General features: G+C 52.5%; 1 protein-coding gene across 1 annotated transcript in view; it reads left to right on the top strand.

The window, feature by feature from the left end:
- Window positions 1-445: 445 nt before the first annotated feature.
- The window catches only part of PLEKHG2 (pleckstrin homology and RhoGEF domain containing G2), a 31938-nt gene continuing 20496 nt past the window's right edge, over window positions 446-11887 (top strand). Inside the window, exons 1-4 of the mRNA XM_083370156.1 lie at window positions 446-519; window positions 9999-10076; window positions 10560-10996; window positions 11458-11558. Coding sequence (XP_083226282.1) covers window positions 10028-10076; window positions 10560-10996; window positions 11458-11558 — 587 coding nt within the window. The 5' untranslated portion in view covers window positions 446-519; window positions 9999-10027. The remainder of the gene's footprint in view (window positions 520-9998; window positions 10077-10559; window positions 10997-11457; window positions 11559-11887) is intronic.

Below are 11887 nucleotides of genomic sequence, written 5' to 3'. Positions count from 1 at the left end.
CCCCGCTCGCAGCGCTTCCCTTTCAAGCCGCCCGCCCCCTCGCCCGCCCCGCCCGCCAGCTGGAATCTGTTGCGCGCCTTGTCTAGGCGGCAGCCGTCGGGAAGATCCGCGGGACCCCTCCTTCCCCCCACCCCACCCCCAAATCTCCCCCGGCTCCCCCGGCTCTCTTCTCCCGACCTCGGGAAGAAAGGGGGCAAACTCCGCAAGATGTGAGCCCGGCAGAGGCGGAGGAAGGCGGGGGGGTCTCCCTTCGCCCCTTCCCCACCCAGGCTTCGGCTGGGAGCGGCGGCGGAGGAGGGGAGCCCGCCTCGGGGGTCGGCACCCCCGAGCCCCCTCCCCGGGCTTTGCTAAACCCCCCGATCGTGGCTGCTCTAGGCGGACGCCTCCGGGGATGCGTGTGGCCGAGAAGCCGCGGGGCGAATTCTTCTGATTGCCGCCCCCTCCCCACCCCACCCCACCCCACTTCTTTGCTCAGGATTGCCCGGAGGCACCGACCCCTTTGCAAGCCCGCTCCGGACGGTGAGTAATTTCCCTTAGAAGCCCGCCCCCCTCCGCGCAGGGATTTTCCACGGGCCCGATCCGCGCGCGAGCTTTGCTCCTGCTGGGGGAGTAAGTTGGCCGGACTTCTCTGAAGGTTTGGGGAGGGTCCACTTGGATGCGTGGTGCAGAGAAGGGATGGGAGAAGTTTCAAAGCCATCTCTTCCCCCGGAATCCCTTGGGGGGGGGAATAGTTTGGGACCTTCCCAGGGGGCTGCTTCCCTTCCTTTGTGGATCCAGGACTGGGGGGGGGCGCTTACTAAGAGGAGAGATCTTCTTCCCCTTCAAGATGGGTGGCATTTAATTGTAAGGCTAGCTGAGGTGGTACTGCCTGCCCTAGATGGACCTGCCTGGGCCTCTGGGGGAAGGAAGAGGTGTTTATGGGTGCTCCAAGAAACACCCCACATTCTGGGCCCTTGGCTGGGTGTCTCTGCTCCTGGGCGGCCAAGAAGGAGGAGGTTAGGATGGGTTTTGCCCCTCAGGAAAGAAGGTTCGCTGGGCCTTTGAGCGGAGGGGATTCCTCCCGAATCAGGATTCCCAAGAACTGACTCCTATCCACAATGTGGCCTGGCCCGGCATCCCTCTGTGGGCCTAGTTTTTGGAAACCCACCTGAAGATTTACACCCAGTCAAGAGCACAGTGTTGGCAGCTGCTAGAAATGGACTTCGGGGCTGAAAATACAGGCAGTCCTCGGCTTACGGCCACAAATGAGCCCAAAATTTCTGTTGCCAAGTGAGACAGTTGTTAAGTGAGGTTTGTCCCATTTTACGACCTTGCTGGCCACAGTTGTGAAGTGAATCGCTGCAGTTAGTTTAGTCACACTGTTGCTAAGTGAATCTACCTTCCCCATTGACTTTGCTTGTCAGAAGGTCGCAAAAGGGGGCACGTGACCCCAGGGGACACGGCGACCGTCATAAATACATGCCAATGTCCAGATTTTGATCCCGTGACCCCAGGGATACTGCAGTGGTCATAAGTGTGAAAAATGGTTATAAAAGACACTTTTTTCAGTGCCTTAACTTCTAACGGTCACTAAACGAATGATTATAAGTCGAGGACTATCTGTAGACCCTGGAGCTCAGGTGCAATCCTGCTGGTTTTGTTCTTGGGTTGTTTTTTTGTTTTTGTTTTTTTGCAAAAAGTCTGCCTGCCATCCTATTTCTGCACAACTTCTTGGCTGCAGCCCCATCCGGGCTTTCTGTAAATCAGCTTTGTGTAACTCACTTGGGGCTTGCTTGGGAGAAGGGGGGGGCTCTGAATCAGGCTCTTGCCCTGGGGAGGGGGAGGAAGGCAGGTCTTGACCGTCCCTGCTGCAGGCGCCCTGCTTGGGAAGGTTCCTGCTGGGGAATCCAGAGTGAGAAAGTTGGGCCCAGTTTTGCAAGAATGGGAATGAAAGGATCCTGGTTAAAGGCATGACCCTTCCTCCCCCCCTTCCTCCCCCAGCCATTGTTCCAAGAAACAACCATGAGGGGGATTCAGGCTACGAAAATTAAAGGAAAGGAGGCACTTTGCTGGAGTTGCAATCCTTGGGGAGCTAACCGTGATCGTGCCCTGGTTTCCCTCCTCCAGCAAAGATTCTTTCTTCCTGGGATTTCAGAAGAGTTTCTGGGGAAGGGATCGCTTTTAGGACAGGTCCTGGGGAATTGCTGCTTCGTTGCATGGATTGGTTTGTTGTTGTTTTTTTGGGGGAGGGGGCTTGAGTGGCCCTGAAGACTGGGGGGGATCTCTCTCTGCCTTAAGTCCAGGGGTTGCTTGTTGCATGGCTTCCTTCACTTTTGCCGGTGGACAGGATTTGATTTTCAGTGGGGAGGGAAAGAGGGGGCACGCGGTGCCTGAGAACAGGCTGACCCTTTCTGGGCTTCTTGGGGTGCCGGCTGATGGGGGTGAGGGGGGCTGGGAAACAAAGAGACCCAACTGACTGGCAGGAAGAGGCGTGGAGAGTGGCGAAGGGGGCTGAAGGGGTGTGGCGAAACCTGGAATTTGGAAGAGGGGGTGGCGGCTGCTGCCAGGTGGGCTCCACAGAAGCCGAAAGGGGGCAGGACCACCAGGCAGCCCACCCCCTTCGGGCAAGCTTTCCTTACTTTCCTCCTCCTCCTCCTCCTCCAGACCCCCCCACCCTTTGGCACGCTTGATGCTGGGGGGCTGGCAAGGGGCTTGCTTGCAACTCTGGGTCTAGGACCGAAGCCTTTCTTGTCAAAGTTTCCCTAAAAGGCCCTGAAGTCTGCAGGGACTCAGAGGTAGAGGCAGTCCTCACCTTACAACCACAACTGTCTTCTGTCTCTTCTAACTTTTCCCCGTGCTGGCTGGGGAATTCTGGGAGTTGAAGTCCACAAGTCTTAAAAGTTCCCAAGGTTGAACACCCTCACCGTATCCCATTCTAGACAAATAGTTGTTCAGTCTGTTTTGGAAAGCACCCGTGTTTCTGGTGGCAAGCAGTTCCACTGGTTAATTGTTCTCACTGCCAGAAAAATTCTTCCTTAGTTCCCGGTGGCTTCTCTCCTTGATTGGCTTCCATTTGTTGCTTCTTGTCCGGCCTTCAGGGGCTTTGGAGAAGAGCTTGATCCCCTCTCTCTTCTTTGGGGCAGCCCCACAAATACTGGAACACACCACTCTGTTCCAAAACAGGCTGTGGAACTGGAGGTTGCTCCCAGTTAGAGATTGGATTTGGGGTGCTCGTATCTTTTCCTTTCCATTTCAACTGAAGGTCCATTCATCCCAGGTCATGCTGCCTGTGGAACAACCGGCCACTGGGACGAGGAGCAAGGCTTTGGACAGGGATCTTCCAGAACCTTCTTTCAAAAATCGTTTGGTTCTCTTGTGTTGTTCAATTGATTCTCAAAATAAAGGAGAATATTTGTAGCTTCTGGTTAAAATGAGGAGTCCTTGGTGCTCTCTGAGCTTGGTGGTTTTCTTGCAGACGTTTCATCACCCAGCTAGGTAACACCGTCAGTGCTAGAAGGAGGAGAGTTTGCAGGGAGGAGGAGGAGGAGGAGGAGGAGGAGGAGGAGGAGGAGGAGGACTGTGGGCTCCTTGATGCTCTCTGAGCTTGGTTGTTTTCTTGCAGACGTTTCATGACCCAGCTAGGTAACATCATCAGTGCTGCAGTAGAAATTCTGTGACTGGCTTGAAAGGGTGGTAGGGAAAATGTCGGAGGTGCCCCTTTTATTGTCCCACTTGGGGGGGAAAAATAGGAATGCAGCAGCTGCATTTGGATCCTGAGTGGAGTCTTGGCAGCTCCTGGATTCCAAAGGCAGAAATTCCTGTGAGATTCCTGTCTTTCCACTTGATCCCAGCTGACATGGGAGATATTTTTTTTGTTTCTCAACTAATCCAGGCCCGTCTTTCTCCTCCTTCCACAGCGGGTTTTTCTTCCTTTGTTACTGCCCCCTCTTCCTCTTCCTTCTCGAAAAGCTGGAAAGCCCCAGGTTCAAATTTCACCCTGAATGGTCCAGCCTGGGAATTCTGGAAGAGGAACAGCAACACCTCTGGGGGGGGGGCACTGAAATGGGGAAAGAATGGGGTCCTTTTTAAAATAAGGACCTCTTCCATGGAGCGGGAATTTCTTCTGGCTCCTGCAGAGCCCTGAATTCCACATCTGCTCCATGCAGGAATCCAGATGGAAAATTCTGCTTGAAGGCGGTCAGCGAAGGGAGCCCATCACCTCTGGCGGTCACACATCCCACTGTCCAGTGGCTTTTCCTACTAGGATAAGAACAGAACCTGCCTTTGTTTCCGTTAATTCCACTCTCCCCCTTCTCCGGAATTGGAGAGAGCAACTTTTCACCCTGTAGGTCCCAAGGATCTGCTTCTGTTATTGTTTCCCCCCCCCCCAAAAGGCAACTAGGGTTTTTTTCTTCGAATGGAGGAAGCTACTTGGATGAGAAGCAAAAAGTTTTCGAAGAAAACCCCCCCCCCAAGAAAGTCCAGTTGCCTTTTGGGGAAAAAAGTACGGGGAGTCATCAAGTCATGACCTCAGCTAAGCCCAAAATTTATGTGGCTAAGTGAGACCTTTTAAGTGGGGCTTGCCCCATTTTATGACTTTTCTTGACACATCTGTTGACGAGTGAATCACTGCAGTTCTTAAATTAGTAGCACGGTCGTTAAGTGAATCTGGCTTCCCCATGGATGTTGCTTGTCAGAAGATCACAAAAGGGGATCACGCGACCCCCAGGACATGGCGACCGTCATAAATGTGAGTCAGTTGTCAAGCATCTGAATGCAAATTACGTGACCGTGGGGACGCTGCAACGGTCGGAAGTATGAAAAACGGTCATAAATCATTTTTTTCCAGTTCTGTTGTAACTTTGAACAGTTACGAAGTGGACTGTCGTAAGTCAAGGAGTGCCTGCACATTTGGGACAACCGTGGCCTGGAGGATTGAGAATCTCCACTGGCATTTTTTCACCCTTGCACCTTTTATTTTCAAAATTGTATTGGTTTATCAAAATGTAAAATGCAAAGAGAAACTCAAGAAGGTAATAGAAAGGTAGGAGGGGGGGGAAGGAAAAAAAATAACGTGAAGAGGGAAAGGGGGGGGGAAAGGCCGTTGGCGCCTTTTTCTTTCATTTCTTCCCCCTTGTTTTGTGTGCAGCGTTTGCAGAGGGTTGAAAGGAGCCTGTTCTATTCCTCCTGGGCCTGCTCTTCTCCCAGCACTGCCTTTCAGTCGCTGTTCTTCTTTCCCGGCCCCTAATTCTCCCCCTCCGACCCCCTTCCTGTGATTCTTCCTGGAAGCGTGGCACCCCAAACCAGACTCCAGATGGGGTCTGGCCCACGCAAAGGAAAAAGGAGGAAAGAATTCCCAGGACTTACATCCTACTTCTGTTGCAGCCCCCTCGTGCCAGGCCCCTGACTCACGCTTTCCCTGCAGCCCTCTGCACGAGTCCCTGAGCCCCAGGGACGAGGGAGGGCGGCACCTTTCCAACTCTGGGATTCCTGGGATAAATGCAGCGGTCAAAGTCTCTTCCCCAGCAGGGCCCCCATGTCGGCCCAGGTAGGAGCCCTTGGGTAGCTGAGGGATTTTTTAAAATTAGATTTTTATCCTGCCTTTATTACTTGAATGAGTAATAAATGAGTAACATGCATAATATTCCTTCCTCCTGCTGTCTTCCCAATAACAACAACCCTGTGAGGTGGGTTGGGCTAAGAAAGAGCGACTGGCCCAAGGCCACCCAGCTGGCTTTCGTTCCTAAGGTAGGACTAGAACTCACCGTCTCCTGGTGATTAGTCCAGAGTTGCCCAGCCTGCTTTCATGCCTTATGTGAGACTAGAAGTCACCATCACCTGATGATTGGCCCAAAGTCACCCAGCTAGTTTTCATGCTGTGGTGATACTAGAACTCATAGTCTCCTGGTTTCTAGGCCAGAAGCAGGTGCGTCCAACCTGTGGCCCGTGGACTGCATGTGGTCCTGGACATCCAGTAATGCAGCCCCACAAAATATAATAAACCTAAAAAAATAAAGTAACATTATTTATATACACTAACTGGAGTGTGGCCCAGGGAAGTCAAAGGTTTGGACAGCCAGGCACCGCATTCTGGATGTTAGCGTACACATGACTTACTTCTAGCTGAAGGAGATCTCTGCTTCCTGCTCCTGTTTGGAGAGGTTAAGCCACCGAAGGCATCTGTCACGCAGAAGATAATTTACACCACTGGAGGAGTCTCCAGCTTGGAGGCTTCAGGAGTCCAACAGATGTGGGACAGGGCCATCTTCTGGAAGAAACATTGCTGAAGCTCTACCAAAGCAAGCTGCTTTCCACCCTCAACTGTGGACTTCAACTCCCAGAATTCCTTGACACGAATGCGGACCCCCCTGGTGGCTTACTTATTCTCTCACATCCCTTCCTCTACAATCTCTCCTCTCTAGGGGGCAGGACAAAAGAAACAGAAATGGCCGGCTGGAGAATTCCGGGAATTGAAGCCCACAAGTCTTAAAAGTTGCCACGTTTGGAGATCCTGGCTCTAGAGCAAGGATTAGACCGCCCTGCATGTTCTGAAGAGCAAATCCTGGCAAAGGATTCCCTGGATGAGGCCCCCAAAGCAGAGAAACTCAAGAGGACATTGTCCAGAAGAAAAATGATCCTCTTTCCTTCCCAACAGAGCTGGCGTCTTCCGGAAGTTAGGGGAGGACGTTGCCCAGCCCAGTCGCCAAGGAGGCAAAGGACAGTCCGGGGGGGGGGGGGGGCGCTTCCAGCTTGACCAGAAAGGCCCCCTTCCTTTGCAAACGCAGGGCCTTTAAATGGGAGGGAAAGGACCACAATGCATCTTAATTTCCACCCCACCCATCTCACCCTCAGCCTTTGCTCTTCCCAAGAGAGTCCTCCTGACTCCTTCCTTTCTCTGAGTTGGCCAAGGCTTCCCCCACCAGCTGCTGGTCAGAGGAATGTCGGAATGTCCCCTTTGCCCAGCTCAACGCCAAATTCAAAAGCAAACTAACAGCTTTTTCTCAAGCATTTCACACACGATGGTGTTCCTCCTCCTCCTCGTCTCCTCTTCTCTCTCAGCTGCCTTTAAGGAGCTTTTTCCCTGCTTCATGTAGCTTCTTGCAAGCAGGGCCCAGGGTGAAGGGGGCTTCCTTGCCCCCTCCTCCAATGCTAACGTTTGGACAGAGCCTGGAGCCAGATGCCTGGCCAAGGTTGCAAAAGTCTCGTGGGGTTTTTTCCCCCCTTCAAACCTTCCTTTCTTCTTCTTTGGGGTCCCAGCCACAGACAGACACACACACACACACACACACACACACACACACACACACCCTTTTAAGGATCCTGCACCACTTTGCTTTATTTCTTCATCTTTCCCCACTTAGGGTTTGGTTGCTGCGATATTAAAAAGATGTCGAGACTCTAGAAAGGGTGCAGAGAAGAGCAACAAAGATGATCAGGGGACTGGAGGCTAAAACATATAAGGGACTGGAATTGGGTGTGTCTAGTTTAATGAAGAGAAGGACTAGGAGAGACACGATAGCATTTTACAATATTTGAGGGGTTGCCACAAAGAAGGGGGTGGGGGGCTCAACTTATTCTCCAAAGCCTCTGAAGGCAGGAGAAGAAGCAATGGATGGAAACTAATCAACCTGGAACTAAGGGGAAATTTCCTGACAGTGAGAACAGTTAACCAGTGGAACAACCTGCCTCCAGAAGTTGTGAATGCTCCAACACTGGAAGTTTTCAAGAAGAGACTGGACAACCATTTGTCTAGAATGGTATAAGGTTTCCTGCTTGAGCAGGGGGCTGGACTAGAAGACCTCCAAGGTCCCTTCCAACTCTGTAATACTGTTTTTCAGTGCTCCTTGGGCCGGCTGGGTTTATTTCTCAGAAGTTCAGGGAGGCTACTCATCTGCAGGCAATTAAACTCCGCTGAAAAGTTGACTGCCATCTTGGCTTGTTTTGAACCCACCCATTTATACACAACTGACTTGCCTTGCCAGGATTGGTGGAGGTGTGATTTTCGCTTTGATTAATCTGGGTGTGGGCTGCTGGAGAGGATGTATTCTGGTCTTTTTATTTCCTTCTGAGCTTTTAAAATATCTCTTTAGAATGGTGTGTAAATGTGATTTATCTCTATGCGGCTATTGTTGGCAGATTTGTCTGAATGCCAAGCTTCCAGCCCTTCCCTGTGTATGTTTTGGATTTAGCTTAGTCTAGGATGCTCACGGTTTCCCAGGGGAAACTATGGTCAAGTCTGTCCATGGGTTGTGAGATTGCAACATATGGACAGACCCCCAAGGAGCAAGCCCATTCTCCCTTGCACTGATGATGTTCCCTAGTTGGGTGATGAAACGCCTGTGAGAAGACCATCAAGGACCCAACATTCCTCCTCCTCCTCCTCGCAAACCCCATTCTCTCCTAGCACTGATGCTGTTACCTAGTTGGGTCATGAAATGTCTGCAAGGAAACTGCTAAGCTCAGAGGGCACCAAGGACCCCAAAATTCAATCCTGGGCCACAGAGACTCTCTTCTACTGGAACCCTAGCAGGGTGTAGTAGTGAAGGTCCAGGAAGGACCAGTTTGGCTGGTAAGAAAAGTTTGGGGGGGCTGAGGATGCTGAGATGTGAGCTATCCTGTCCCACTTTTGGAAGACGGCTGCAGGAGGAGGAGGGGAAGAGCTGAGGAAGAGGGTTTGTGTAGCAAAGAGACTAATGTCTTTTTTGTTTTGGCTTATTTTTAATGTTGGGAAATGGAAAAAAAACACTTGTGCCTTGGGGTACAATTTATTTCATGTAAATCAGTAGCCTGATCCTTTTCCCACACTCCGGCCAGCTGAGAGCAAGATGAGACAATATTAAAACACAAACACAACTCAGACATCCCTCGAAGACAACCCCCTGGCCGACGAGGGTATTTTTGGCCCGGGCTGATGAATCAAGAAGTTGGTATCTGGTCTGGAGGGCCACCAAGGGGGCCTGCATTTTAGCCAGGATTCCACCCCGAAGCTTTTGTAAGATAAGATAAATGAAGGGGAAACCGTTGAGAACTGCGAGGTACAAGACAGGTACAACCGGAAATGAGCCCAAAGTTTTCGTTGCTAAGTGAGACATTTCTTAAGTGAGTTTTGTCCCATTTTATGACCTTCTTTGCTGCAGTTGTTAAGTGAATCACTGCAGTCGTTACATTTGCAGCATGGTTGTTAAGCGAATCTGGCTTCCCATTGACTTGGCTTGTCAGCTGGTTTGCCTGCAGGGCTGGCACCAAGCTGGTTTGCCTGCACACCTGGCACCAAGCTGGTTTGCCTGCACAGCTGGCACCAAGGTGGTTTGTCTGCACATCTGGCACCAAGCTGGTTTGCCTACAGGGCTGGCACCAAGGTGGCTTGTCTGCACAACTGGCAGCAGTGGGTCCTCACTGAAAAGATGTGCAGGGCTGGGACCCAGACATTCAGGTGCCGATAGCACAAGGGCTAACCAGCCACTCACTGCTGTCCTTTCAGTGGCCCTTTGGCCAGTCTGGGGAGCAGGAGGGTCTTCTAGGCCTCCAGGGTTGGCGGGAGGGTGGGCAAAGCTGCCCCTGACTCCTCCTGGAGGCTGGTGGGCGTGTGGCGGCTCTCCTGCCCCTTCGTGCCTGAGCCAGGGGTGCCAGCAGACCCAGCCAGGAGATCCGATGCCCAGCAGTTTTTCTCTCTTCCATTCAGAGCCTTCAATGGATTCTTTTGTTGCACACCATCCAGAAAACTCTAGTTGCCACAAGTGTGTGTGTATGTGTGCCTCTCTGTATACACAATTGGAGCAACACAACGTTTATTTATTTATTGTGTGGCACATTCGCAGCCTATTTCAGTAAAAAAAGGAACACTGGGTTAAAATGCCAAACATAGACTATAAATCTGAACTCTTATCAGGAAGATTGCAAATGTACGTCTAAGGTGCAAATATAATGTTTTACTTCGTTCATCACAGCTAGGAAATCTCCGTGACAGGCTCTCTTTGTGCTGTACAACACAGCAACATGTTTGTAACTCTCCTTCCCAGGAGAAGAGCCCAGGGACCCCAGCCTCACCATGCCCGAAGGAGCCCACTGGGGCAGCACCAAGGAAAGAGGCAGCCCAGGTGAGTCCGCGCCCCTGTTGCATTCACCCAGACACCTGGAAAAGGGAGAAGACCTTGGGTGTCCCCATGGGAGGGGGGAAGAGAACCCCTCCCCAAATCTGGGCTCAGATTCCAGGGTTTGTGGATTGCTATTGTGACCGTTGCAAACCCTACTTTCCTCCCCCCCCAATTACAAAGCTTTGACGGGAGGTGGAGAGCAGAGAAAGGGCAGGGTGGGAGGGGGGGTCCCTTTCTTTGCACACTGCGCCTCCCAGCAGGCCTTGCGAGAGAAACCACAGCTTTGAAAGGTGAGAAAAACCCACAAAGGGTGTGCAGAGGCAGGAAGCAGAATTTTTTTATTGTTTTAAGAGTAAAAAGAGCCAAGGAGGGGGAACCAGCTGCCCTCCCCACCTCTAAGGGGGCCCCTTGCACTAGTGGCTGAAAGGTTGGGGGTCTTTTGGGGAAGCGACTGCAGACCCTGTTACTTCCTCTCCTGCCCAGCAGCCCCCAGGCCCTCCTCCACCTCCTCGCTGGCGGGAATCGGGACCAAGATGGCGTCGGACCCCATTCTGGGCAGCTGCACCTCCGTGAACACCGTCTGCTCGGACAGTGACCGCCCCGTCAGCCTCAGCTCTTCGGCGTCCTCCGCCTCTTTGCAGGACGGCTCCAGTGCTTTCGGCAGCAGTGTGGCGCTGGGGGGCTGCCCTTCAGGCCCTTACTCCCAGCAAAACGGCAGCGACATCAGCCTGGACCTGACCCCCGTAGCGCTGCTGGACCGGCTGGCTGACACCCCAGGAGACAGGCAGCAATGCTGCGGCTGGGCTCCAGGGCCCGGCCGGGCCAAAGAACGCCGGATCAAGCTGTCCCATCTGGACCGGGTGGTGCTGGAGATTGTGGAAACCGAGCAGGCTTACGTCCGAGATCTCAGGAGCATCGTGGAGGTAAGAGGGGGAGGGGAGAGGGCGGGGGGGAACTTTGTGCCTCACAAAGGAGCTTTGGAGCATACAAGCATGTATCTCCTGACTGCAACTCTTGAAAGCAGCCCCATCCTTTCTGGGCTTGGCTGCAGTGCCTCAGTTCCTGGAAATTGACAATCTGAAGTCCGCCCATCTTAAAGCTGCCAAGGTTGAGCACCATTGGTCTAAAATGGCATAATTCTTTGTCTGCCCTTGCAACAGCCCTGTGAGGTGGGCCAGGCTGGGGGAGAAAGAACAGCTTACAAAAACTGTGCTGTTCCACCAGCCCCACCCCCTCCATTCAGAAACCCAGCCTTTGTGTGTGTGTGTGTGTGTGTGTGCGCGCGCGCATCTGCCTTTCCTCCCAGACCGCCCAAGAACTCTTGTAGAATTTGCAGGTTGCTGTGCCTTAATGGGGAGATGCCCCCCCTTTTCTTCCTGCACAGAATTACCTGGGCTGCATTTTCGACTGCAGACAGGTGTCCCTGAAACCGGATCAAGTCGGTGCTTTGTTTTGCAACATCGAGGACATTTACGAGTTCAACAGGTGAGGCGAGTTCCAGAGGTGCAGTGGGACATCTCTCGGCTCCTCCGGCTGGGGAGGGGGGGCCAGTCGGTCTTGGGGTTCAGAGCAGGGCAAAAGGTGTGTTTGCGTGTTTGTTCATGTTTCCAGTTTATTGGCCACCCATCTCGCGCAAGTCAGCTCTGGGCAGCCCACGATACGGGCGGTCCCTGTTTTGAGCGAGATGGTCGTAAACTGAGTTTTGCCCCATTTTGCAATCTTTTTTACCACTGTTGTTAATTGAACCACTTGCCCTTGCTACACTAGTCACACGGTCGTTAAGTGAATCTGGCTTCTTGCCCCTTGATTTTGCT

Source organism: Vipera ursinii (genome assembly GCF_947247035.1).
Source record: "Vipera ursinii genome assembly, chromosome: 9".
Classification (NCBI taxonomy): Eukaryota; Metazoa; Chordata; class Lepidosauria; order Squamata; family Viperidae; genus Vipera; species Vipera ursinii.
This window is presented reverse-complemented; position numbering and strand designations above follow the sequence as displayed.